This window comes from Microcebus murinus, chromosome 10 (assembly GCF_040939455.1).
Source record: "Microcebus murinus isolate Inina chromosome 10, M.murinus_Inina_mat1.0, whole genome shotgun sequence".
Classification (NCBI taxonomy): domain Eukaryota; kingdom Metazoa; phylum Chordata; class Mammalia; order Primates; family Cheirogaleidae; genus Microcebus; species Microcebus murinus.
In genome coordinates this window covers 60,617,547-60,644,067 of record NC_134113.1, presented here as the reverse complement: position 1 = coordinate 60,644,067, position 26,521 = coordinate 60,617,547, and the positions used below count along the sequence as shown (strand labels likewise).

Genomic DNA, 26,521 nt, shown 5'->3' with positions numbered 1-26,521 from the left:
CAATATGGTAAAAATTCAAAACGTTCTAAAAGGTATATAGTGATAGGTGAATTTCCCTCTCATTCCTCATTTCCTGTTTCCCGGTTTTTTCTCTCCAGGGAAAAGCACTGTTGCCAGTGTTTTTGTGTATCTTTCTAGAGGGAAGCAAGATATTGAAGGCAAGGGAAAGCTTTTATATATAAGGCTTTGACAGGGGACCCACATCCTACACTTCTTCCATAAAATGTTTCCTTCAATGTGTAGAGTTGCTAAGCTCGGAACAGAACCCTGAATCACCTTTACTGTACCAATTTTTCAATCTCCACTTTACTTCTATCCTCCTTTTCCCTAACTGGGCTGGAATGACCTCCATTCATTAGTTTTTCCTTAAGTGACAGCTCAAGGGTTGAGGAACACCCCCACCTTTTTCTGGGGAGAAACCTTGGTGTCTTTTGAAGTGTAGTCACCTTACCACTTTAACCTGGCAATGGAGCAGTTAGGGAGTTGAAAAGTGCCCCTTCTGTTGGCCTTGGGAGGCCTTCCCTAGCTGTCAGTTATCCTAGCCTCCTTGGGGTTTTCTGCAGCAGGAGAATCCTTCCTGGGGTTTCTCTGCAGTTTGAGCACTTTAGCTAGTTCCTTTCTACGGAGTTCACGTGTCCGCCAGTGGAGATACGCGCCTTCGCTCCCCCTGGGGCTATTGACATATAATTCCTAGATCTCCACCCCCCAGTTTCCCATAGTCTGTGGGGAATTTGGCGTTTGAAATAGCTGACTGGAGGAGTTAGCTCGGGCGGGGGCACTGTGGGCTGGGTGAGATCTGGCCAGCCGTTTGGTCCCCAGGTTGAGAGGAACGGCGGGACCAAGGCCTGGGTTTCCGCTAGCGTCTTGCGGGGGACCTCGCGGATCTTCAGACTGGAGCGGAGAACACAGTGCGGCCGGCCGGGGGAACCGGGTGCCAGCGTCCGAGGTGTGGGGTGCCAGGCAGCTCCGGCAGCCAGGGTGGGGCGGAGGGCGCTGCGGCCTGGGACAGCCTGCGCGGCGAGAGCCCTGCGGCCGGGCCCAGGACGGCCGCCAGGGAGCGCTGCGGCCTCCCGCTCGCCCGCCCCCCGGTAGGCGGGGCCGCGCTCTCCCCGCAGCCGCCGCCGCCGCAGCCGCCGCCTGGGCCGCCCCGTGTCCCCGGTGGAGCTGCCGCCGCCGCCGCCGGGAGCTCGATGCGGACGGAGCCCGGGCCGGGCCATGGGGATCCTCAGCATCACAGACCAGGTCAGCCCTCCTGCCCTTCCCTGCTTCCTTCTTCCAGGGCTCGGTGCCGCCGCCACGCGAGCCGGGGGATGTGCGGCCTAGGCTGGGCCGGAGCCCGGGGCTACCGCAGCTCACGCCCCGCCCCACGCCGCGCTCCCCTCAACCGAGCCAGTGTCCTTGGGGACCTAGCAACCGGCGGAGGCACCGCAGGAGCCCGCTTCAGCCAGCACCCCCCACAGCCGAGCCCCTCCAGCGACGTCCCCCCCTCAAAGCTGGGTGCTCCCCCACCCCCACCGCGGTTCCGCTCTGGCCCGCTCCCTGAATGCGGGTTCTGCTTGCAGCCGCCCCTGGTCCAGGCCATCTTTAGCCGAGATGTGGAGGAAGTGCGTTCCCTCCTCTCACAGAAGGAGAACATCAATGTGCTGGTGAGTTGGGAGCAGGGAGGATGGCGAGCTCTGAATCCGGTGTTCTGGACCGCTCGCAGTGGGGCGGTTCCGGGTCTCCTCTGCTCAGACGAGGCCGCACCTCTTTCCACCCTGGGGTGGGGAGCCAGCTGTGCATTTGGGGATGGGGAACAGTAGGTCAGTCAGGCTTGGACCACAGGCCAGTGGGTCTGGGGATACCCAGAAACGGTGTTCTTTTTCTGAACCATTGGGGTCTGCAGCGCCCCCACCCCTCCTGGAAAAAGGAGATGGCTTCTCGGCCCTGTGGCCCTGACTCCACCCTCCCTAGGTGCTTATCTTTGACTCTCAGGATGCTGCCATGGGAAGAGATTGTGGGGAAAGGCCTGGAGGTCTAAGACTTGGGCTAGGGTCCTTTATAGTTTCCTACCACCACCACCGCCGCTCTTCTTTTCTGCCTTCCCAGGACCAAGAGAGGCGAACCCCATTGCATGCTGCTGCCTACGTAGGCGATGTCCCCATCCTCCAGTTGCTACTGATGTCAGGTGAAAGTGGGGAGCTGGAAGGTGTGGCATCTAGGGAGAGAGGGAAGGAGGGAGGGGCGGAGTCTCTTTTTTGATATCCAAGGATTGATCTTTGGTGCTTGGTCCCAGGTGAGGTGCCAGCTTCATCCAGATTCCCTGGCCTGGTTAGTGACTTCTTTCTCGCCCACTCCCCACTTTCCATCAAAATAGGAAATTATATCCCCACAGGTGCTAATGTCAACGCTAAGGACACACTGTGGCTGACCCCTCTTCATCGTGCTGCTGCCTCCCGAAACGAGGTATGGGCCTCCCACCTTCTGTCACCCTTCCAAAAAGGATGCATTGATTAAAGGTGGGGGTTAAAGGTTGGAGAGTCTCAATCCTCTGCCCTATAAGCTGTTCTACCCCAGGTAGGGAGGAGACCAGATCTTGGCCCCTCCCTTCTACCCCTAAAACAGGCTGGTAAGGGGGCTGAGTGCTGCCAGCTATGTGACGTCAGGGAGAGCTTAACACTGGGCTGGCAGACTGCGGGGGCCCTGCTGCCAGGCCTGAGTGACTCATCCCTCCCTGGGGGGCCACCTTGAGTCTGATCCCCCTCTGGGCACTGATATTTCTTTCCTTCTGATGGGGGATGGGCATAGTGATCGCTTGCATCCCTGCCTCTCAAGCAGCATGAAAGTTGACAGCACAGGGGACAAACATATTTTATTAGTTGGGTCCTCTACCCAGTTCCCTGTAACCCTGAAGAGAAGGAAAAGGAGAGCCCCCAGCCCCAATTCAGCCATCACTGGCTCCAGCCACCAGGGGGAGGGTCTGAGGCCAGTGGGAATGAGGTGGGTGGTGGTTAGGAGGGGCATTTTAAGGCTGGATTTTGGAGAGGAACCAGTATCTGTTTGCTTACTGAGGTAATGGAAATGATTTTGGTGCCTATGAAAGGGCTAAGGAACATGTTCAGGGTATTAATGTAGCAAGGGGAGTTAAGTTTTCCTGGAAGTAGTGGGGGGTTGGGATGTATGGATCTACATGTGTGGATTTGCTTGGGAATGGATGTTTGTGGGTTAAGATTTTCAGAGTCTAGGTTGGAGTGATACCAGGTGACTTGAGAAAGGGGTCCCTGTTTCCCTCAGCAAGGTAAGGAAGATTTTTAAAGCTCTAAAAAGATCCAGAAGATGGAAAGTAGATATGGAAAGGCTATGTATGTTGGAAAAGTGAGAAAAGACTCTGTGATGGGGGGGATGGTGCCATATGTGCCATGCTGACCTATCCCTCCTCCATTTCCTGTTGCTTTACCCTCTGATCCCCCTCTATCTTTTGCCCCCTGCCCCTCAACAGAAGGTGCTGGGGCTGCTGCTGGCACATTCAGCAGATGTGAATGCCCGGGACAAGCTGTGGCAGACACCACTGCATGTGGCTGCCGCCAACCGGGCCACCAAGTGTGCTGAGGCTCTGGCACCCCTGTTGAGCAGCCTCAACGTGGCTGACAGGAGCGGGCGCAGTGCTCTGCACCATGCAGTGCATAGTGGGCATCTTGAGGTGAGGACTACTCCAAACCAGGCCCAGCCTAGTTCTTTCCCTTTCCTTACTTTCCTACTTACCTTTCCCTGCTTCTGGGCCATCAGGCCTAGGGGAAAAGCCACCCAGATAGTTATGTAAACATTCCAGCTCAAGCACCAAATGAATGATTGGACTAGATTGAAAGTTTTGACTTGGACTTCAGGAGGTTAACAAACCATCTGATGTTACATGGACAATTTTTGCATACATGCCTTTTTCTGAAAAGAGAGTCCATGTCTTTCAACACATTTTCAAAGCCTCATAAGAGTTTAAGAACCACCAGATCACCTGAAGAGACTCCCTTGAGTTTCCCTTAATGTTCCAGATCTATCTGGTATCTCCTTAGTGCCTGCTTCTGCTATTCCCTTTAGTCCTCCAGATTGTTCTGCTCAAGAATACAGGCATTAATTAGGCTGGCTCAGCCTTATCAGGAGATGAGGCCTCTGCTCTTAGGTAGACTGTCAGCATGAACCTTGTGCTGAACAGATGTCTTTCATATCCTGATATAGACGGTGAACCTGCTCCTCAACAAAGGAGCCAGCCTGAATGTTTGTGACAAAAAGGAGCGGCAGCCTCTGCACTGGGCAGCTTTTCTAGGTGAGAGGGAATACACAGGAAAATCAGAAAGTTGTCATTTAGAATTCATAGGGAAGGGATATGGGTTGCAGCCTTTGGAGAGAGGAGCTCAGGGTCATAGAGTTTATCTTCTACCTCCTTGAGAGTGTCCTTTCTTTTTTCAGGGCATTTGGAGGTCCTGAAACTGCTGGTGGCACGGGGAGCAGACCTTGGCTGTAAAGACCGGAAGGGCTATGGACTGCTCCATACAGCTGCTGCCAGTGGCCAGATTGAAGTGGTGAAGTACCTGCTTCGGATGGGGGCTGAGGTCAGGGTGCTGAGTACGGGGGCTGGGGACTGAGGGGAGGTAGTGGGAGGTCAGACTCAGTTATAGAGTTATGAAGATGCTAGGAGTGTTGGTATGGTTTTGGGAGGTTGGGGAGATGTGGTGAAGAGTGTCTGAATAGAAAACAAACAGAAATAAAAAAGAAAAAAAAAAAGAGTGTCTGAATAATGCTTACCTTAAGTAATAGTGCCCTCAGTCTTTTGGGTCAGGAACCTGAGGGGACTGAGGCAGCCATTGGATTTCTGGGACTCTCTAGGCTATATGTGCCAGCTTCCACTTTGTTTAAACTGATACCTCCCTTACCCTCACCCCTGGAAATCCAGATTGATGAGCCCAACGCTTTTGGAAACACAGCTTTGCACATCGCCTGCTACCTGGGCCAGGATGCTGTGGCTATTGAGCTGGTGAATGCAGGAGCCAATGTCAACCAGCCAAATGACAAGGGCTTCACTCCACTGCATGTGGCTGCAGTCTCCACCAATGGCGCGCTCTGCTTGGAGCTGTTGGTCAATAACGGGGCTGATGTCAACTACCAGGTGCCTGAAGGGATGAGGCTTAGACCAGTGGGGAGAGAGGAACATGGCTCTGGGGGTCCTGACCATGTCTGGATAGCTCTCCTGGGGAGTTGTTTCCTTGCTTCCTGGGGTGATTAGATCTTGCTAGGGACTCAGGACAGTGTGGGCTGAGAAGATGCCCATATGACCTCTCTGTCCTCAGAGATGTGTCCTTGGAAGGGGGAACAGGGCAGTTTCTGCTTTGCATTGAATAAAACCAACCATGTTTCCACAGAGCAAAGAAGGGAAAAGTCCTCTGCATATGGCTGCGATCCATGGCCGTTTCACGCGCTCCCAGATCCTCATCCAGAATGGTATGGACTGGGGAGACTGTGTGTTTTCATCTCCTCCTCCCCCAATGAACTCATTCCTAGAAACCCCCTACCTTCTTTCTTTTGCCCTCTTCTAGTCAGGATAGGCACTTGGAACTCTGTGGAAATGGCCCTCTCTGCCCTGCCAGTCTCCTAAGGCTTACAAACAAGATAATACATGTAGAATGATGGGCCTGGCACCTAGCACTTAATAAGTACTCAAATCGTAGCTAACTAGTGAGAGTGGTCTTAAGCCTGAGGTCTACCTGAGTTTGTGTGTGCCTCCCCCTCAGGCAGCGAGATTGATTGTGCTGACAAATTTGGGAACACGCCACTGCATGTGGCTGCTCGCTATGGACACGAGCTGCTCATCAGCACCCTCATGACCAATGGCGCGGATACTGCCAGGTAAGTTGGGGCCCCTGACCCCACTTCTGGGCTGCTTCAGGTCTATACAGACTGCTCACGTCAAACATGGAGGCAAGGCCGGGCTCGATGGCTAACGCCTGTAATCCTAGCACTCTGGGAGGCCAAGGCGGGAGGATTGCTCAAGGTCAGGAGTTTGAGACCAGCCTGAGCAAAAGCGAGACCCTGTCTCTACTATAAATAGAAAGAAATTAATTAGCCAACTAAAAATACATATAAAAAATTAGCCGGGCATGGTGGTGCATGCCTGTAGTCCCAGCTACTCGGGAGGCTGAGGCAGAAGGATCGCTTGAGCCCAGGAGTTTGAGGTTTCTGTGAGCTAGGCTAACGCCACAGCACTCTAGCCCAGGCAACAGAGTGAGACTCTGTCTTAAAAAAACAACAAAAAAACATGGAGGCACAAGGAAGCTTGCCAAAGGGAACCTTGGAGAACCTTCTACCCTGAATCCTAGGATGGTGGTGGGCCACAAAAAAGAGGTCTATAACTGGTTCCTCCTTGACCCAAAGACTGAGTCCCTCAACTTCTCCCCAGGCGCGGCATCCATGACATGTTCCCCCTGCACTTAGCTGTCCTCTTTGGATTCTCTGACTGTTGTCGTAAGCTGCTTTCCTCAGGTATGTGCCAACTGGCTGGGGCTCAGGCAGGTGTATAAGAGAGTAGAGGTTTTTCCCTCTCTGCTTAATGCTCTCAGATGTGACCTGTGGCTGTTCTGCCCCTCCAGGTCAGCTGTACAGCATTGTATCTTCACTCAGCAATGAGCATGTGCTTTCAGCTGGGTTTGACATCAATACACCTGACAACCTTGGCCGCACCTGTCTTCATGCTGCTGCTTCTGGAGGGTGAGTTCTCTTTCCTCTCTCCCAGGCCTTGAGAAGAGACTGGGCAGAGGTCTCAGCCCCTCATTCTTACCTGCCCAGATCTGTTCCCCCTCTCACAATGAGAGCAGTTACAGCAGAAAGGGCTGTTTAGTTCCATCCTTCCTCAGCCCCTTACTGAACCTATGGCTTCTCCCTGAGGCTCTAACTCCCTTAACCATCATCTTCCTTTTAGGAATGTTGAATGTCTTAATTTGCTGTTGAGCAGTGGAGCTGACTTGAGGAGGAGAGACAAATTTGGAAGGTATGTTAATATGCAGGGGTATACATAGGGAATGTCTGATTAGAGAGAAAAATGGTAAAGGGAAGAAGGGGTGGAGAGTTGGAGAGTAAGTGAAGCGAATGTTACAAAGCAGCATTTGGGGCCGGGCGTGGTGGCTCACGCCTGTAATCCTAGCACTCTGGGAGGCCGAGGCAGGCGGATCGCTCAAGGTCAGGAGTTCAAAACCAGCCTGAGCAAGAGCAAGCCCGTCTCTACTATAAATAGAAAGAAATTAATTGACCAACTAACATATATAGAAAAAAATTAGCTCGGCATGGTGGCGCATGCCTGTAGTCCCCAGCTACTCGGGAGGCTGAGGCAGGAGGATTGGTTGAGCTCAGGAGTTTGAGGTTGCTGTGAGCGAGGCTGACGCCAGGGCACTCACTCTAGCCTGGGCAATTAAGCGAGTCTCTGTCTCAAAAAAAAAACAAAGCAGCATTTGGGTGCTCCTTTGGTTGCATTTGGATCTGTCCCTGATTCTCTTACGCACCCTCCTTCACTCCTTCCCCAGGACCCCACTGCACTATGCAGCTGCCAACGGTAGCTACCAGTGTGCAGTAACACTGGTGACTGCCGGGGCAGGTGTCAACGAGGCTGACTGTAAAGGTTGTTCTCCCCTGCACTATGCTGCTGCCTCCGACACTTACAGGAGGTGAGACTCCCACTTTGGCCCTTCTCAACCCCATTCACCTCCCTGAATCTCCCCCTGACCTTTTCTCTCTCTTCTCTAGAGCGGAACCCCACACACCTTCCAGCCACGATGCCGAAGAGGACGAGCCACTGAAGGAGTCCCGCAGGAAAGAGGCTTTCTTGTGAGTAACAGAAGACTCCCAGGACGTGCTTTCCTAAAGTGCTAACTCTGGTCCTGTGATTCTTCCAGCACCTCTGAATCTCCACCACCACATTTCTGCTGCTGTCATGTCGGTCAGCCAGCAGTGTTTGGTTTGATTTTTTTCTTAGCGTTACTCCCACCTTAGCCTCCCAGGTTGCTGGGATTACAGGCGTAAGCCACTGCCTCCAGCTCCTAGCAGTGTGTTTTGAGTACTCTGAGTTTAACCCAGAGTGGGCAAAGACGAAAGCGTGAGACATAGTTCCTTCTCTAAAGAGATGGATGGTCAAAAAGCTTTTTGTAAAAATTTAGTTTTTCAGCCGAGTGTGGTGGCTCATGCCTGTAGTCCTAGCACTCTGGGAGGCCGAGCCGGGTAGATCGCTCAAAGTCAGGAGTTAGAAACCAGCCTGAGCAAGAGCGAGACCCCGTCTCTACTAAAAATAGAAAGAAATTAATTGGCCAACTAAGAATATAGAAAAAATTAACCAGGCATGGTGGTGCATGCCTGAAGTCCCAGCTACTTGAGAGGCTGAGGCAGAAGGATCACCTAAGCCCTGGAGTTTGAGGTTGCTGTGAGCTAGGCTAATGCCACGGCCCTCTAACCCAGGCAACAAAGCGAGACTCTGTCTCAAAAAAAAAAAAAAAAAAAAGATACTAAAATTGAAGAGGCACAGCTATGTGACCCTTGACAAGTTACTTAACCTCAGAGCCTCAATTTCCTTAAACACAGTAAGGATAAAAATAGTATCTACATTATAGGATCATTAAGAGGATTAAATTATTTATTATTTTTATTTATTTTCTTATTTTTTTTGAGACAGAGTCTCGCTTTGTTGCCCAGGCTAGAATGAGTGCTGTGGCATCAGCCTAGCTCACAGAAACCTCAAACTCCTGGGCTCAAGCAGTTCTCTTGCCTCAGCCTCCCGAGTAGCTGGGACTACAGGCATGTGCCACCATGCCCAGCTAATTTTTTCTTTATATATTAGTTGGCCAATTAATTTCTTTCTATTTATAGTAGAGATGGGGTCTCGCTCTTGTTCAGGCTGGTTTTGAACTCCTGACCTCGAGCAGTCTGCCCGCCTCAGCCTCCCAGAGTGCTAGGATTACAGTCATGAGCCACCTCGCTGGGCCTCGATTAAGAGGATTAAATTATTGAATACACATGAAGTACCTAGAACTGCTTGACACATAATGCTAGATACCTTATTATTACTACTATGAAGGTATAAGAAGGCTGCCAACGAGTTCAGCGGAGGCAGCACCTTCCCCTGGGAAGACTGGAGAAGGGCTCACAGAGGAGAGGAGCTGGGGCTGAGTGTGAGATAAGTAGGACTTCTTCGGATGGGCCAGGAGGAGAAGGCATTCTAGCCAGGGGTTAGCAGGTGGGGAAAAGCATGTGGGGATCAGCAGGAGGCTGAAAACTGAGTATTGTGCTCTAGGTCCTGTAAGAGAGCATTCAAAGAGCAGAGGAGGGCACTTAAGCTATGCTAACCTCTGCCTAGGATACCTTCTCCTAGCCCATCTCACACTCAGCCCCAGCTCCTCTCCTGTGTGAGCCCTTCTCCAGTCTTCCCAGGGGAAGGTGCTGCCTCTTCTGAACTTCTTGGCAGCCTTCTTATACCTCCTAGTAGGGCAGACCTTGAGAAAGTAGTAGGACTAAAGCTGGGGCTGAGGAATGGGCAGGAGAGCCTACCTAGACCAGAGGATGGGTGGTGGCCAGGTAGGCCTGGAGGGGCTCCCTTGCCCCTCTCTGGCCCTCCCAGAACTGTGCCTTCCAGGGCTGGGCCTGTCCCTGCCTCACAGTGTATCCTCTGCTCCCCAGCTGTCTGGAGTTCTTACTGGATAACGGTGCAGACCCCTCCCTACGGGACAGGCAGGGCTATACAGCTGTGCACTATGCAGCCGCCTATGGCAACAGACAGAACCTCGAACTGGTATGTGTCACGACTGGCCTGGGGGAGGGGAGGCAGGGGCAGGGGACAGAGCCCACCTTGGGGTTTGTGGGTTCTAAAACCAAGGGGTGGTTGAATCAAATGTGGGCTTTAGATCCAGGGACTTAGGGGATTACTGTGAGTGGGGGACTGAGATAATAACGTGGGAGTTCCAAAGTCTCATCACCTACTTTCCTGTCCATTACAGCTCTTAGAAATGTCCTTTAACTGCCTGGAGGATGTGGAGAGCACCATTCCAGTCAGCCCTTTGCACTTAGCTGTGAGTCCCAAGTCTTTTCCTCTTGCCTTCCTTGTCCAGACTTGCCCCAAGGCCCACACAAAGAGGCTGGCACTTGTGAATGTATCCTTGTTTCTGCCTTCTTGTGGGAATGTGGCAAGCAGGGAGTTGTCTGGACAGGGTATGAGCACAGTGCAGAGTAAGAGGCCTTGTGGGGCCCAAGGGCTTATAGAGGACTAATGCCTGGAGCCTCCCCATAAACCCCAAGACCAGAGCTGGGACGGGTTAGGGACAGGGGAATGTCCCAAACTGTGTCCGTTGCCTGCCTGCCCCCACCAGGCCTACAACGGTCACTGTGAAGCCCTGAAGACACTGGCTGAGACGCTGGTGAACCTGGATGTAAGGGACCACAAGGGCCGGACCGCGCTCTTCCTGGCCACTGAGCGAGGCTCTACTGAGTGTGTGGAGGTGCTTACGGCCCATGGCGCCTCTGCCCTCATCAAAGAGCGCAAGCGCAAGTGGACGCCCCTGCACGCTGCTGGTCAGTAGCCCCTACAGGCTTGCTGTCCTACCCTTGCCATACTAAATCCCTCCTGGATGGGGTTAGGGGTGGAAGTAGGGTGGGGTAAGGAGAATGGAAACTTCAAGCCCTGATTCGTAGCTCAAAGATTGCACCTCAAAGATTGCACCCTGGCCCAGGTCTTCCCATAATCTTGGCCTCTGAGTTCCTTAGGCTTGGCCTGCCTTCCTGACTGCCCTGACACAGTCTCCCTTTTTCTCTAGCTGCCTCTGGCCACACTGATTCCCTGCACTTGCTGATCGACAGTGGAGAACGAGCTGACATCACAGATGTCATGGATGCCTATGGACAGTGAGTGTGGGCCAGGGGTTGAGTAAGGTTTTCCAATCCTTGCTAGACCCTCACCGCTTCTGCCCCCTCTGTAGAACCCCACTGATGCTGGCTATCATGAATGGCCACGTGGACTGTGTACATCTGCTGCTAGAGAAAGGATCCACAGCTGATGCTGCTGACCTCCGGGGCCGTACTGCCCTCCACCGTGGAGTGAGTGAGCTCCTGGGTGGGATTGCTCGCAGACAGGCCTTGGTGTGGGAGCACAGGGTCCTAGCAGTAGGGCATCAGAGCGTCTAGGAGACGGGCCAGGATTTTGTGCCCACGGTCTTATTGGATCTTACTAGGCTTGCCCCAGGATGTGTCCCTGGTATCCTGGGCTGATTCCCAGTTGACCCTGCGTTGTAATCACATACAACTAAATGCTTCTCACCCAGACCCTGCCCAAGATACCCTGTTGACCCTGTGCCATTGGATAATGATGCTACTACCTAGATCCTTCTCCTCGATCACTTGCCCAAGATACCCTGTTGACCCTGTGCCATTGGATAATGATGCTACCACCTAGATCCTTTTCCTTGATCACTTGTCCTAAAGCCTCTTCCTCTCCTGCAGGAAATTTTCATCTGATCCCTTAGTCTCTTTTGTACTCTCCATTTGGCCTTTTACTCCAGAACTCCAGTATTAACTCTCACCACCCTGATTAGCATAGAGTTAAAGAAGGAGGTGCTGATCCCTAACACTTAGAATCATTGTTGTAAAGACAAGGATTGGAGCCCTGGAAGTACTTCTTGCCCCTGGGCCAGCCCCCAGCAACTGGCCAGTGGAAAGGGAGTGGCTTCTTACCCCACTCACACTCCCACGTCACCCACAGGCAGTGACTGGCTGTGAGGACTGCCTGGCTGCCCTGCTGGACCATGATGCGTTTGTGCTGTGCCGAGACTTTAAGGGCCGCACACCCATTCACCTGGCCTCAGCGTGTGGCCACACTGCAGTACTGCGGACCCTGCTGCAGGCTGCCCTTTCCACAGACCCCCTGGATGCCGGGGTGGATTACAGCGGATACTCGCCCATGCACTGGGCCTCCTACACTGGTACTGATCTGGGGCCTTTGTAGGCACAGGAACGTGTGTGGGGTATATAGGAGGGGATAGTTGGGTTATGGGAGGAAGCTGGGTTGATCTAGAAGTGGAATAGAGTGTCAAAAAAAGGACAGGGCCTAGGCATGGTGGCTTACACGTGTAATTCCAGCACTTTGGGAGGCCAAGATGGAGGATTGCTTGAGTTTGAGGCTAACCTGGGTAACATAGTGAAACTCCATCTCTTAAAAAAAAAAATAAGGCCGGGCATGGTGGCTCACACCTGTAATCCTAACATTCTAGGAGGCTGAGGCAGGAGGATCACTTGAGCTCAGGAGTTAGGGACCAGGCTGGGCGTGGGGGCTCATGCCTGTAATCCTAGTGCTCTGGGAGACCAAGATGGGAGGATCACTCGAGGTCAGGAGTTCGAGACCAGCCTGAGCAAGAGCGAGACCCCGTCTCTACTAAAAATAGAAAGAAATTAATTCGCCAACTAAAAATATATAGAAAAAAATTAGCCGGGCGTGGTGGCACATACCTGTAGTCTCAGCTACTTGGGAGGCTGAAACAGAAGGATTGCTTGAGCCCAGGAGTTTGATGTTGCTGTGAGCTAGGCTGACGCCATAGCACTCTAGCCCGGGCAACAGAGTGAGACTCTGTCTCAAAAAAAAAGGAGTTTGGGACCAGCCTGAGCAAGAGTAAGACCCTATCTCTGCTAGAATTAGAGACAGAAATTAGCTGGGCAACTAAAAATAGAAAAATTACCCAAGTGTGGTGGCTCACACTAGGAGTCCCAGCTATTTGGGAGTCTGAGACAGGAGGATCACTTGAGCCCAGCTGTTTGAGGTTGCTGTGAGCTAGGCCGATGCTACAGCACTCTAGCCTGGGCAACAGAGTGAGACTGTGTCTCAAAAAAACAAAAAAAAATGGACAGGGCAGATGTAGGGAAACTTGTCATTTCTCTTCATCACCACTCTTTTTTCCTTATGCCCAGGACATGAAGATTGTCTGGAGTTGTTACTTGAACACAGCCCGTTTTCATACCTGGAAGGAAACCCCTTCACTCCTTTGCACTGTGCAGTGTAAGTCCTTTCCATTGTATCAGCCCCTCTCTCGGGACTGTGACCTGAGCTTAGGACAGGTCCATTTCCCTTGTTCCTCCTGATGACCCCTCCTGCCTCTTCTCCCAGAATTAATAACCAGGACAGCACTACAGAGATGCTGCTGGGAGCTCTGGGTGCCAAGATTGTGAACAGCCGTGATGCCAAAGGACGGTGAGTTATGGAAGGCTTGGGAGAAGCCTTAGTTGCCTCTGGCTTCCTCTTTCTGCTCAGGCAGAAGAGTCTTCCCAATTTCAGTCTGCCCTGACCCCCACCCCATAGGACCCCTCTTCACGCCGCTGCCTTCGCGGACAATGTCTCTGGACTCCGGATGCTGTTACAGCATCAAGCCGAGGTGAACGCCACTGACCACACTGGCCGCACTGCGCTCATGACGGCAGCTGAGAACGGGCAGACTGCTGCTGTGGGTGTGTAGGGGCTGCAGGTGAAAGGGAGGAGCTCCACTTGGAGTTTGCTGGATGGGTCAGCCCTGCCTTTGGGGGCTTACTAGGGCTGGGGTTCAGGAAACAGGAGGGATGTTTTTGGGTGTCTCACCCTCTGTGGATGGGATGCAAAATATATGCAGATTAGAGGGTGGAGAGCTGGGGTGGCTGCCGTTCTGGAGTTAGGCATCCGTTTCTCTGTTATATTTCTCTTGTAGAGTTTCTATTGTATCGAGGAAAGGCAGACCTTACTGTGTTGGATGAGAACAAGAACACGGCCCTCCACTTAGCTTGTAGCAAGGTACTGCCTGTAGAGTTTGGGCATGCTGTGTAAGGGACATGGCTGGATGGGGATGGGTATGCCTTGGTTGCAGAGAGCACTAGAAGTCATGATTTTGTAGCCTGACTGATGGGACACTTCTTTGCCTACCTGCCTCCCTCCCTAACTTGTACCCTGTGGCCTGTCACACTTCTCCTTCCCAAGTCTCCACTTTCTGTTCCTCAGGGCCATGAGAAATGTGCCCTCATGATTCTGGCAGAAACCCAAGACCTTGGCCTTATCAATGCTACCAACAGTGCGCTGCAGATGTGAGTGCCCAGGGAAGGGGGCTTCGGGCTGGGGGAGGCAGGTGGGTGAAGAAAGAGTGGCCCCATTCCAGGGGCCCTCTGGAGCTCACAGTATTTGTTCAGTGCACTTGCCACCTTATCTAAGGGTGGAAGGGCAGTTTGGCATCGCACTGACTTCTTGTTCTTTCTTTTTCCTTTCTTCCAAGGCCACTTCACATTGCTGCCCGGAATGGTCTAGCTTCTGTGGTGCAGGCCCTGCTGAGTCGTGGGGCCACAGTGCTGGCTGTAGATGAAGAAGGTGGGTGGGGTCCAGAGCCCCCCTGCCTCTCCCAGTTTTGGGATCAGGGACATTCTTCTTAACCTTGCAATAAAAGAGATTTTCTTCCCAAGGCAGCTCCTTAGAGCAGGTCCCCAATACCAGTACTGTGGACTCTCAGCGGGGAGTCTGATGGAACTTGGTCGAGCCAATAGCATCGGGGAGACCTCTCACATACCCCAGGCTTTTGTCTCCATGCTCTGCCCTTTACCCTGCACTTTGAGAATCTGCCTGTCAATCTTCCTGGGCCCTGCTCACCCTTGAATTCTGACCATGCTGGGTGCTTGCCTGCCTTGACTTCCCTCTACAGATAAGAGACTTTAGGGCCCGGGGGAGGGTGGATGGGGACCCAGGATACAGGATCCTGTGCCTCAGTTCTCTCCCTTGTCCCTGCAGGTCACACCCCAGCACTGGCCTGTGCCCCCAACAAGGATGTGGCAGACTGCCTGGCCTTGATCCTTTCCACCATGAAGCCTTTCCCACCCAAGGACGCTGTCAGTCCTTTCAGCTTCAGCCTGCTCAAGAACTGCGGCATTGCAGCTGCCAAGACGGTGGGTGGCTGCGGTGCCCTGCCCCACGGGGCCTCCTGCCCCTACAGCCAGGAGCGGCACGGCGCCATTGGGTTAGATGGCTGCTACTCTGAGTAGGCTCCCTCCAGTGTCCCTCCCCCTGCCGGTGGCTTGGTATCTTATTCTATTTATTTAGAAAAAGTCTAAACATTTAGGGCACTTTAAAGGAGAACACGACTGGGTGGAGGGGGCTGAGGGGGAAAAAGAAGCACTGGGGAGCAGTTGCTCACCCCTTTGCCACACCATCCTGGCCTGGCAGGGGTCTGGGACCGACAGGGAGCACCCCAGGCCCTTGGTACCCCCAGGGCAACCCCTTCTGCCAAGTGTCCCAAAATGATTGCTAAATGCCTGGCTCCCCCTTTCTTGACTCCATCTCTCAGTTCCCCCTTTCTGCTGCCAGCTCCTCCCATTCTTCCCTCTGACTCTCCTCTGTGTCCCCTTTTTCTCCCACCCCTACTGCCAGGCAGACCCCATCCTTTTCTCCCATACCCATCACTGCCTCCCTGCTCGGCCGGCCCCTCCATCCCCGCAGCAGTGAGAAGCCTTAATTTCTGGTACTGTGTGAGCACTCTGGGGGTACCCCCTCCCCCTTCAGGGGCAGCTAGAGGATGAGGGGGAGGGTATTTAGCACTGGGGCCTGGAACTTTTCCCTACTTCTATACCCTATTGCCCCTAAAGTTCAAATGCAAAACACTTGAAGCAGCAACTACTGTACCTGGGCCCCAATCCTGCACTCTCCCCTGGCTCCTCATATGCAAATCAAGGGCTGGTTCTGCCCCTACAGCCTGCCCCATCCCTCTGTCCTCTCACTCCTGGCCTGGCCCCCTAACCACGCACTTTAACCTTGCTTTTTTCTTTTAACTTCTTTTGGAAGGGCAGAGCCTGTGGCCATTCCCTCCCTGGCTCTCCTCTCCCTGAACTTTGAGGCTTGTCATGAATTTTTAAGTAAGCATTTTGTCCTTTAGGGGAAGAAACAAATTAATTTCCTGCCCATTTCAAAACCACAGTCCTAGTATGTCCTATGTGTTTCAGGCATGTGTTTGCATGTATGTGGATGGGGGGACCGTGTTCTTCCTCCCGTGCCCCCCAGTCCCATAGTTCCTCTGTGCCCCTGTCTGCCTCCACCTTTTGTTACGTCTGAGAGTACCCACTGCCCCCAGTCACTCCTGATCTGAAGCCAAAGATGGTGGGAGGGGCAGGGCAGACAGGGACAGTGGCTACTCGGGACCCAGGCTTCCCCTCCAGTGTGAGGCGGAAATTGATCTAAGGAGAGATGAATAGATACCGAGGCTTGGTCCCTGCCTTCCCAGCAAGGGGGAGAGATGGGATTGAGCTAGGGGCTGCATTGATAAGATTTCTAAAAGTTGCACCCCAAAGTCAAACTGGGCTGGAGTGAGGAGGGGGCAGTTTTCTCTAAATGTAGCATTGAATTTGGCCCTGGTCCCTTTAAATGCTCTGTCCATCCATCTCCTGGTTAATCTTCCTGGACAGTTGGACCCACTCCTGTAGCCCAGCGTTCCCTTCCTCACACTCAATACCTCAGCCAGGGGCCAAGACACAGAACTTGAATAGAGGTCATGCCCCCTTCCCCCACAGTGCATCCTTGCCCAGTTTGGCTGCCATCAGTATTGTCCCCTGAGAACTGGACAGGCTTCGTTTACACAGTACAGGGTCTCCCCCTGGGGGATCCCTTGGCCTCCTTCCCCCACCCAAGTTTGCTTTCTTCATAGTCTTATCCATTTTTCAGTTGTGTCCCTGAATGTCTTGCCACCCTTGCCACGGGTGGACTGAGGGAGAGGGGCATCCCAGGGATCCCTTCCTCCCTGACAGAGACCCTTAATCATACCTCATGCTGGTTCCCTGAAGCCTGGGGTGTTTGTCCAAGTCCTTATTGTTTTCATGGTCCCTTTCTATCCCCTATCTCTCTATGTCTTGCTTCTCCCAACCCCCAGTTCCTAAACCATTTCAAGGCTTCCAAATGACCATTATTGGTGAGAACGTTTGTGCAGCTTTTAGTTCTTATTTTTGTTTTCAAAGCCAAAGGGCCTTGCAACGCCCCTCTTGCCCACCTCCCTTCACACCCTGTCCTCCCCTTTACGACAATCAATGTGACCTCTCTTAAGGGCTGCAGCCCCCACCCTCCCACCCTGCTGGTTCTGCAAAGCTTGCCCCTAACTTTAGTTCTCTCTCCTAAAATCTTCCCATTCCACCCCCTTCTCATCTTGGTGCTGGGAATTAGGTGGTGGGGGGCAAGGGGAGCAGGGAGATGGGTCCTCTGGAGAAGAGACTTGGGGTATAGTCGTGTTCTCCTTTATCAATGTTTGGCGATGACAGGAAGAGTCTGAGTATTTGTCAGGAGCCCCATTGTCTTGCTAGATGAGATTTCTGGTGGCTGTCTGTTCCCTGCTGCCCCTCAGCACACTGTCAGCAGTGCTGGGGAAGGTGGTAGGGAGTCCTCTGTCCCTCCTCATGTGGCTGTGAGGAGGCTTGGGGACAAGCAGCCTCCTCTCCTTATGCCAAAGGAAACCCCACACCTCACCCTGGGCTCCCCAGCCCCTAGTGTTTTTTTGAAGCATTTTGACCATTCTCATGGCCACTGCATATTTATTTTAATATTAAGATTTTTTTTAAAAACCTCTTTGACTTAAACGGGTGTGGAGAAGTAAAACAGGCAGAATGCCCCCCAATCTTAAGGGGGTAGGGTCAGGAGGGAATATCTCCTTCCCTTCGCCCGCCCTCTTCCCCTGCCCCTCCCCACCACAGCTCTAAAGCACTTGCTTCAAGTAATAAGCACTTTTGTGAAAAGGCCTATTTTAAGTGAGGACTCTGGGAGCAGCCCAGGTCCCAGCAAAGGAGACAGAGCGAGGGCTACATAGGAGACAGGGAAACAGACGTGTGAATCAGAGGGCGAGATGAAAAGAGCCAGTTTTTAGTTTCTGATTTTTGGGGGGATGTTTCTGATTGGGCGGTGGCTTTGGTAGGGTTGTGTACTATCCTTCAGAAAAACAAACGGCACAAACTGTGGGTCCTAGGATGGACCGACAGACCCGGGTCACTGCCACTGTCCAACTGAGACTGATGGGCCACCTCCCCTGCCCCATGGCCCCCTGAGCCATAGGACTGCTAAAAACCACTGAATGTACAGCCCAGGTTGGGGTGGGGAGCAGCCCCTGGGGGAGGGGGCTTCTCCTTTTGTTTGGTGCTGTGGGGGGTGGGAGAGATGAGACTGAGGGACTGCCACCCCATGTAGACGTGTTCCTTGGGGTGGAGGGGCTGAGGAGGGCCTACCTCCCTCTCCATCCCCAGTCGTGGCCCCTCTTCCTTCCTCACCCTATCCGTTTTGACTGTAAGTCCAGCTCACCTTTGCCTTCAATATGTAACCAAAGGAAAACTCAATACTGTTTCCACCGCTGTCTGCCCACCCAAGCACCTTCTTACTCCCTAGACCTAAAAGGGGAGAAGAGGCTGGGGGTGGGGCAGGTGGGGCCAGAGTGAATGGTTCTACGGCTGTACCCCCAAAACCTCCGGGGTCTTGGAAGGGGTCCTGAGAGGTGGGGTTGGGGCCAGGTTGGCGGGGCTAAGAGTAGGCACACTCTGTATGTTAGGCACATGAGTGTTTCCTCGTCTAAATGACTCCAGTGACTATGCTTCAGCGGGGAGGCCCCTTCCTCCTTCCCTCTCAGCCATTTCTCACCCTTTCCCCATACCCAGTGTTCATCCCTCGCCTCCCCTCCCACCACAAAGGAAAATAGCCTTACAGACCCTAGCCCAGAAACCCTACTCCTGGGGCAAACCAGTTTGGGCCCCCCATCCCACCTAGTTTGAACCCTACCTTTTAAGAAGGAGGGATAAGGAACAAAGCAGCCCCTTCCCCTCTAATTGTGGTGGCTCCAGCCCTCCATGACCTTGACCCAGGTCAGGCAAGGGCAGAGGTAAGGAATCTTTGAGGACCAAGCCCAGTGGTCTGGGAAGAGGGAAGTAGAGAGGGAAGGGTCTGACTTGGGGACTCTCTCCTCCCAACCCAACCCCTTAGAGAAGCGACCAAATCCCAGAGATGGGAGGAGGCTGGGGTGGGGAGGGTCTGCTCTTTGAATTACTTGAAGGTACTGACTCCAAGGCTGCTGTTGCCCACTTAGGTGTGAGGGGGATGCTGTCTCTGCATTTGGGAGGGCAGAGGATGGCGGGTGATGGAGGATCGCCCTTGGCCCTCGTTCACTCCTGCTAAGCCCTTTCTCTGGGGAATCTGGAAGCCTGGCTTTGCCCCCAGAGAAGTTGGGGAGAACCTCCCCTCCCATCTCCACCCCTCACTCTGGGCACCCTCTCCAATTGCACTAAAGTAGCTGTTGTGCCAGTCTTACCCCACACCAGGGGGGTCTCTGCTTCCAGTCTTTTCCCCCACTGCCTCTGCTCCCATCCCGGACAATCTCCTTGTTCCCCTGGTATTCCTGGATAGCTCAGCTTTGTATGTGTGTGTTTGGGGGGTGGGGATGGGTTCTGGCTGGAGTGGGTTTGGCAGGGGTTTGGGAAGGGCTAGGGGAAAGATGGAGGGTGAAGTCTCCTAACCGCTTCCCCAACTCCAAGCCGCAGAAGCCTGGGAGGGAGAGTGCCTACTCTTGCTGCCACGTGTCTTGCAGATGTGCCAAAATCGGGGTGGGTGGGGGGGAGGGTGCCTGGCAGAGCAGCCCCCAGGGTGGCTCTCTCAAAGCAATACAGTTCCCCTGCCTGGGGGACAGCAAGACAGGGGAGAGGGTTGGGGTGGGGACCTGGGAGTTCCCCATGTACAGCTGTGTATATTCAGGGGTATTCTCTGTCTGGTACCCGCTGTGGGCATCTATGTGTGTGTGAACCTCCCCTTCCCCATGCCCTGCATGACCTGTGATGCTGCAGACACCACCATCCTGTGTGCAGGTGTGTGTTGGGGGGCACGGAGGGGCATGTTCCATGTCCTGTTGCACCCTCCACCCTGTGACCCATGTACTCGGTTGTAGGAAGTAAAGAGAACTGAGCACAATTCACTGGATTCTAGTCGAATCTTTCTGTAAGCAATTTACCCATTCCTGCCCTCTCCCTGCCCTGGATCCACCTGTGGTGCTAGTGTTGGGGTTGGGGGTGTTTAATGCTGGTGGGCAGCAATAAAGGGCAGATCTGCCCAGTCCTGCACCCCCAGGGTACTGAGGGCAGCAGGAAAAAGTGGGGACCTCAGTGCATTTGCCCCGTGCCTCCCCCTCCTCCCTGACCTAAAGCACAATGCTCTCCCTGCAGACTGATGCACCCTGCACCCTCCAGGCCCCTACTCATGTCCTCTCCAACCTGCTTTGAGTCCTCCCACCACACCCTGGTTTTCTATGCTGTTTTGGTGCAAGTACAACTGTCGTAGTCATGGCTTTGGGATGGGTTCTGTTTATTAAAATCCTATTGCTCCTACTGGCCCTGTGTCCCGCCTCCTTTCCTGTGGTTGGGGGGAAGGAAGGGCAACCTGGACCCCTCTCCACTGGCCCTGTCAGCCATCAGAGACCAGGGGCAATAGCTGCTCCTCCAGCAGGGCTATGGTAAGCATGAGGCTGCCCCCCAGCAGCAGCCCCAGCCCCTGCAGTAGCACATCCAGCATAGGCAGGGGCTCAGGAGGACGAAGCAGGGCTGGTAACTGAAAGAAAAGAAGGATGTTAGGATTCTGGCCTTGTTTCTGACCTCTAAACATGAGAGGGAAGGTGTCAGAAAGTCTCAGCAGCCCCCACCCGATACTTTCAGTCCCTCATTTCTCAGACTCTTCCAGACCGGTGGTCCAACACCTTGCAGCAGCTGGTGGTGGAGGTGGAAGGACTGATACCTCCCTCTCCTCCACACCCACCTCCCCACTTCCCTTGGTTTCTCTGCCCTACCCCACACCTCTCACCATGTCCACAAGGGCCACATAGAGGAAGATCCCAGCAGTGATCCCAAATACCCAGGGAGTGAGGGGGACAGGGCCCAAGCTGAGCCCCACCCCCAGGGCAGCGCCCCCCAGTCCCAGGGCTCCAGACACGAGGCTCAGCAGCAGCAGCCGCCGGAAAGACAGCCCTGCCTGGAGTAGCATTGCAAAATCACCTGTTGGGGAGAGGACAGGAAAGAAGGGAATAAGCCAGGACTGCCCCTCACCCATGTCACCAGCCTCCAGGTTCTACCCTTTGGAGGGATCTCCTTGCTGGAGCCCACTCCACCCCACTTCTGCCATTCCTACCCAGTTCGTGGGGCAGCTCATGGCAGAAGACTGCTAGGGTGGTGCTGAGGCCACTAGAGAAGCCGTCAGAGAAGGCAGCACCTGGGTTCCACAGGAGCAGAGGGGGTTAGTCCAGAAGAAAGTTTCCTCAGGAGCACGCTCCTGCATTCCCTCTGTAGTTCTCCCATCCTCTCCCCACCCTCCTGGCAGCCCTCTCCCAGAAGCCCTAGCCTGTCCCTAGACCAGCTCCCTCCATTCCCTCCCTGCACACCTATGGCCAGCCCATCAGTAAGGTTGTGCAGACCATCTCCCAGGAGGACCATCCATGTGATGTTGGTGCCACCTTGGTGCCCATGACTATGGCCTTGGTGCCCAGAAGGGGCTGGGGCTGGTGGGGGTTGGCTGTCTGCCTTCTGGCCCTGAGCCCCTGGCTCTACAAGAAGAAGGACAAAGACACTGTTGGTGACTGCAAATGAGGACTATGAGCTGGGAACATAGTCTTCATTTTTTCTCCTAATCACCTGGAGTTGCCTGTAGGGGCTGAAGGGCCATCCCACTGCCATCCTCCGGGTCCAGGTTTGGTGTTGCGAGATCCCTTCTTTTTCGCCTGCAGCATCTCTGAAATAGGAAGGTATCCCTCCTGATGGAGGAGGCACCAGAGCCAGGGGCTAAGGGGAAGCCAAGCTACAAGCTGGGAAAATGAACACCTGCTTCCACCTCTGGCACCTGTGATGTTCTTTGGCCTCTACTCTTTTCCCAGATTGGCACCTTTGTTTCTTGTTGACTTGAACTACGAAGAGGAGGCGATTTGGCCAGAAATCCTGCATCTGTGCTTAAGGATCCCCTCCCCATTCCCTGTTAGCTGATAGGTCTTGCACAGTCAGGCAAACATCAGAGATCCAGGAGCACATGCTGCCCCTCACCTCCTGGCTTGTTTAGCCTGTTCCTGGCTAGGACTCTGGTCTTGGCAGAAGGAAAAGAAAAGGGTGTCACTCACTGGCCTGAGCCCTTGGTGCCGCAAAAGCCCTAGCATGTTCTCCAGCACGAAGAGCAGGAAGAGGCCTCCGAGCACCAATAGCCCTGGACTCAGGTCCTCTTCTGGTCGCCCGCTAGGTCCTGCGTGCTGCCCCTCTTGTACCTAACAGAGAGGAGGTCAGGGCAGAACCCAGGAGCTGCTACACCCAACAATATCCTCCTCCCTTGTGGGAGGTGGCAAGCCTTCACTCATACACTCTACTAGAATGCAGCTGTGGGCTGAAACCAGGGGTGGGGGAATTGGCATATGGGAGCTGACAGAAAGGGGGAGGCAATGCCCTGTGGCTGGGGACACCTTGGATCTATGGAGGCCATCTGCCACTGGGGACAGGGGTACAAGGAAGGGGCTTCACGTACATGAGGCAGCAGGTGTAGCAGTGCATCCCCACAAAGAGTGCCCACGGCCAGGGCACCCAGGAAGCCCAGCAGGGGCCGCAATAGACGAGGTCCCAGGAGCCGCAACAACAGCAGGGAGAGGGGAGCAGGGAGACTGAGTAACAGGACTGCCAGGGCACTATGAAGCAAGGCTGGGGAAAATGGGGCTGAAGTTAGGCCAGGACCCAGAGGGAAGTTGGGGCAGAAATGTGCTGCAAGGACAGGCAGGACCCCAATGAACCCACTTCCTTGGCATGGCCAGGATTTGGGGTGCCCCCCGTCCACTCCTACTCACTGACCAGATACTAGATTCACTGGGGGAGCAGGGGTTGGGGCTTGGATGCAGACACGGCTGTCGATCTGATAAAGCAGGGCTGGGCACAGCAGAGCAAACTGATGAGGGGTCAGAGGAGCAGCAGGGCTCAGACCAAAGTTGACCAGCAGCTGAGAGCCGTTCAGACACTAGGGGAGTTGAGTTGAAGGTCATACATTGGGGAATCACTCAGAACTATGACTGAGATCATTAACATCTGTCCCTCCCTTGCTTGAACTCTTGAGTCTCCCCAAGGGTCCCCTTTGCTCACACTGGCAGGTGCAGTGGGGACTGAGGGGCAAGGGTACTTAAAATAAATGTGTGTTAATTATTAGTGAATATTCAATCCAATGCATATATTCAATTCAGTGCAAACTGAATGCTGGTGAACCCTGATCATTTTGTGGATTTGGTGATGGAGCTAGTTGGACAACTAGAGCTCTGTATGCCAGAATCTTAGAATGAAAAGAACCTGGAAAATCATCCAACCTTCCTCTTTTTTTTTTTTTTTTTTTTTTACATAGAAATAGCACATTGACAACCTTCCTCTTAATAGCTCCAACACATGTTCATCCAGCCTTGGCTTGAATGCTTTCTTGCAAGATAGGGTACTCATTGGGCCTGCTTCAGGGTTAGGCAGCTTTATCTACCTCTCGTGCATGTGAAACAAGTTCACTGTCTTTCTAGATGAAGACAGCTGTCCTCTCCCTATAGGTCTCATCCCCTGTCCCCCAATAACCATCCCCAGAGCCTACTTGGGTTAGTTCTCTGGAGTCTCTGCTTTGCCAAGTGTGGTGCTAAACTGGGTCTTGGCTCACTTGCTCTGAGCCCAGAGGGAACATCTTTCACTATTGGAATAACATACCTCAAGACCACATTGGGATTTTTTTAAAGTGACTATTAAATTACTGACTCTTTAAACATTTCAGGCCATCTAATCCCATGGCTCCTCCCCCCTCTCTAGAGACCATGAGACTCACATCCTCATTCAAATGATCAGCCAACGAGTGGTCCAGCAGCAGAAGCCTGTGAAAGAGGTCCAGGCCCGAGGGGGCTGGCCCATGGGGTAGGTGGGAGGCCTTTGACTCCTCCAGATCATCCCACCCTGAGGGACCCAGAGGCATCTCTGCCCAGACATCCACACTCAGCTCAGGATCCTGTGGCCTGGAATGGATGGGATAACAAGTCAGACTCACTCCTGTTATCTCAGAAACCCACCTTGACATATTCCCAGGGAACTTAGGGGAAAAGGGAGGACCAGCCACTGGCTGGAGTTCCTGAGACCCAGAAGTTGTGGAATGTACATCCTAGGAAGATCCGAGAATTGTCAATTTATAGGAGAGTCTAGGAATGGGAGCCGTGGGGGTGACAGAAAACAAAAGACAGACAAAAGTGCTGCAAATTGGAAGCCAAGTCAGCCTGGAGACATTTAGCATTGGGACTAACAGTAAGAAATTTAAGGGAGGCCGGGCGCGGTGGCTCACGCCTGTAATCCTAGCACTCTGGGAGACCGAGGCGGGCAGATTGCTCAAGGTCAGGAGTTCAAAACCAGCCTGAGCAAGAGCGAGACCCCGTCTCTACTATAAATAGAAAGAAATTAATTGGCCAACTAATATATATAGAAAAAATTAGCCAGGCATGGTGGCACATGCCTGTAGTCCCAGCTGCTTGGGAGGCTGAGGCAGGAGGATTGCTTGAGCCCAGGAGTTTGAGGTTGCTGTGAGCTAGGCTGACGCCATGGCACTCACTGTAGCCTGGGCAACAAAGCGAGACTCTGTCTCAAAAAAAAGAAAAAAAAAAAAAAAAGAAATTTAGGCCCTAGGGATTTGGAGGAGGAGAGAATTTGAAGACCATAGATGCAAGAGGGGCCTTGCAGAGACACCAAGGAGTTGGGTTCTCAAGAATTTGCAACTCCAAGGGTCTTGTTTTAGGAAGCCAGAACTAGGCAACCAGACACTGAACTAAGCTCTGAGACAAGCTGGAGGATGTGGCACTGTGGGGTGGGGCAAGGGGTTAGTACCTGTGTGTGGAATTGTCTGCGGCTGGGGGTGTGGCCCGCCCAGTCTGAGGCCCATGGTGTCCCAGGCGAAGCCCCTGAACTCGGCCTAGCCCCAGGCTGTGGAGAAGCCTGGCGAGGCCCCCTGCAGTCAGCGTCCCATTCTCTCCATACAGGCCAAACAGCTGGGCCAGGTAATGGTTCTGCTCCTGCTCTGCAGGGCCCAGGTTGGGGACTGAGCCCCCTACCCAGCCCAAGACCACCCATACACAAAGACCAGCCAGCAGATGACTCATTGGGGGCCCCATCATTGCAGGGAATGGCTTTGAGGCTCTGGTTCCAATTCCTATTATCCCCAGAACATCCTGAGGACTGTGCCCTGAAAGAATAAGGTGGATTGGGTTGAAGCTATTGCTCTGCTCTACTGCTTAGGCCAGGGGAGAACCACCACTCCTATATCTGCCCCCACCTGAGTCCAACAGCAGCCCCCACTAGAGCCTTCTCCCTCCCCATTGTCTCCTGGAGCAGCCTCTCCTTTGCCAGTTCCTAGAGCACATTCCTGACCCAGAGCTGACCATCCATCCTGTCTCCCAAACCCCATCCCTCAACCCTGTCCCACCTCTCTATCCTCCCTCAATCCCCAGGGCCTCACCCCACTGGCAAAAATTGTGAGAGCAGTTACCTTAGGTCCCCCGTCAGGCCTCGCTGTGGAGTTAAGATTCCTGAGTCAGAGAGGGGAATCCAGGCTCAGCTTCCCGGTGCCCAGGTGGAATGGAGGCCACGTCATATAGAAGGCTGAGATGGACAAGCCCCCCCTCCCAGCCCACCTTCCTTGGGGCGGGGTCAGGGGTGGGGCCAGTGTGGGAAGGCTCACATCAGAGAGGAGTTAATGGTTCACTGGTCTCTGGGGTGGGGGTCAAAGGTCAGTTTATGCTGGGCCCCTGAGTAGGGAGGGGCTACCCTCTGCCCCTGGGAAAGCCACATGGCTAAGGAAAACCTGGGCCTGTTTCTTTTTCTCTTAAATAACTTCACCCCACTCCTAACTCAGTTAGTACCATTTTAGCCTTTTCTCGCATATGCTGCCACCCCACCTACCTAACATCTGGCACTGAACTTCATCTCCAACCCCCATCCCCATGTTCCCTGGGAAAGTTGGACCCAAGTGTCCCTACACTAGGGAGAAGGGGGAAGAAGCAGATTAAGTGGCAAGCGCAGATGCATGCATGGGAAAGAAACTGCTCTCAGCGATTTCTCACCCCAAGACGATCGAGAGTCAGAGCTCTATAAATCTATGACCAAGAAAGGGGAAACTCTGGTGGGGAGAGGAAAAATGCATTGGGGCTCCCCTCAGATGTCTGAGCTGGCCTGAGATCAGGCAAGCAAAGTCTGATTGGGGTGATTAGTCCAGGGGGCTGAGGTTGGCATTACCTGACAGCGGGAGACAGGAAGGACACCCAGAGGAAGGGGGACACAGCCTTCTTGATTCTAGCTGGGGGGGGGAGGCAGGCAGGCGGGCAAGGGTCACCTGCAGGGAGAGGGCAGGGGAGGGACACTACCTTAAAGGGGCAGGTCTGCTTTGCCTAGGCCTCCTTACCTGTAACCTGTCTTCTTTGCACCTTCTAGGGACACCCTGCCTTCCCAAATGCCCAGCTGC

At 53.6% G+C, this 26,521-nt stretch overlaps 2 protein-coding genes across 4 annotated transcripts; one reads left to right on the top strand and one right to left on the bottom strand.

Moving 5' to 3' along the window:
• The first annotated feature begins 1,097 nt into the window (after nucleotides 1-1,097).
• Nucleotides 1,098-20,376, top strand: ANKRD52 (ankyrin repeat domain 52). The gene is made up of 28 exons (XM_012753476.2): nucleotides 1,098-1,242; nucleotides 1,563-1,646; nucleotides 2,089-2,167; nucleotides 2,375-2,445; nucleotides 3,479-3,679; nucleotides 4,210-4,297; nucleotides 4,441-4,583; nucleotides 4,925-5,137; nucleotides 5,391-5,469; nucleotides 5,760-5,874; nucleotides 6,425-6,507; nucleotides 6,615-6,732; nucleotides 6,944-7,012; nucleotides 7,542-7,682; nucleotides 7,762-7,842; nucleotides 9,682-9,793; nucleotides 9,999-10,070; nucleotides 10,368-10,569; nucleotides 10,812-10,899; nucleotides 10,974-11,091; nucleotides 11,753-11,972; nucleotides 12,952-13,039; nucleotides 13,148-13,231; nucleotides 13,340-13,485; nucleotides 13,719-13,801; nucleotides 14,006-14,088; nucleotides 14,274-14,365; nucleotides 14,780-20,376. The coding sequence occupies exons 1-28, from the start codon at nucleotides 1,216-1,218 to the stop codon at nucleotides 15,028-15,030; spliced, it is 3,231 nt and encodes a 1,076-aa protein (XP_012608930.1). The 5' UTR covers nucleotides 1,098-1,215; the 3' UTR covers nucleotides 15,031-20,376.
• Nucleotides 20,337-26,359, bottom strand: SLC39A5 (solute carrier family 39 member 5). 3 transcript variants are annotated; one of them, XM_012753507.2, is made up of 12 exons: nucleotides 26,296-26,359; nucleotides 25,550-25,618; nucleotides 24,892-25,246; nucleotides 23,852-24,035; nucleotides 22,858-23,020; nucleotides 22,541-22,710; nucleotides 22,146-22,286; nucleotides 21,670-21,766; nucleotides 21,420-21,581; nucleotides 21,170-21,250; nucleotides 20,846-21,036; nucleotides 20,337-20,596 (listed from the first exon to the last, which is right to left on the bottom strand). In XM_012753507.2, exons 3-12 carry the CDS (start codon nucleotides 25,176-25,178, stop codon nucleotides 20,453-20,455), a joined length of 1,620 nt encoding a protein of 539 aa, XP_012608961.1. In that variant the 5' UTR covers nucleotides 25,179-25,246; nucleotides 25,550-25,618; nucleotides 26,296-26,359; the 3' UTR covers nucleotides 20,337-20,452. The 3 variants fall into 3 exon arrangements, with proteins under 3 accessions (XP_012608961.1, XP_075863476.1, XP_012608973.1); XM_076007361.1 differs by having other exon boundaries at nucleotides 21,453-21,581; XM_012753519.2 differs by having other exon boundaries at nucleotides 25,550-25,589.
• Nucleotides 26,360-26,521: the final 162 nt, after the last annotated feature.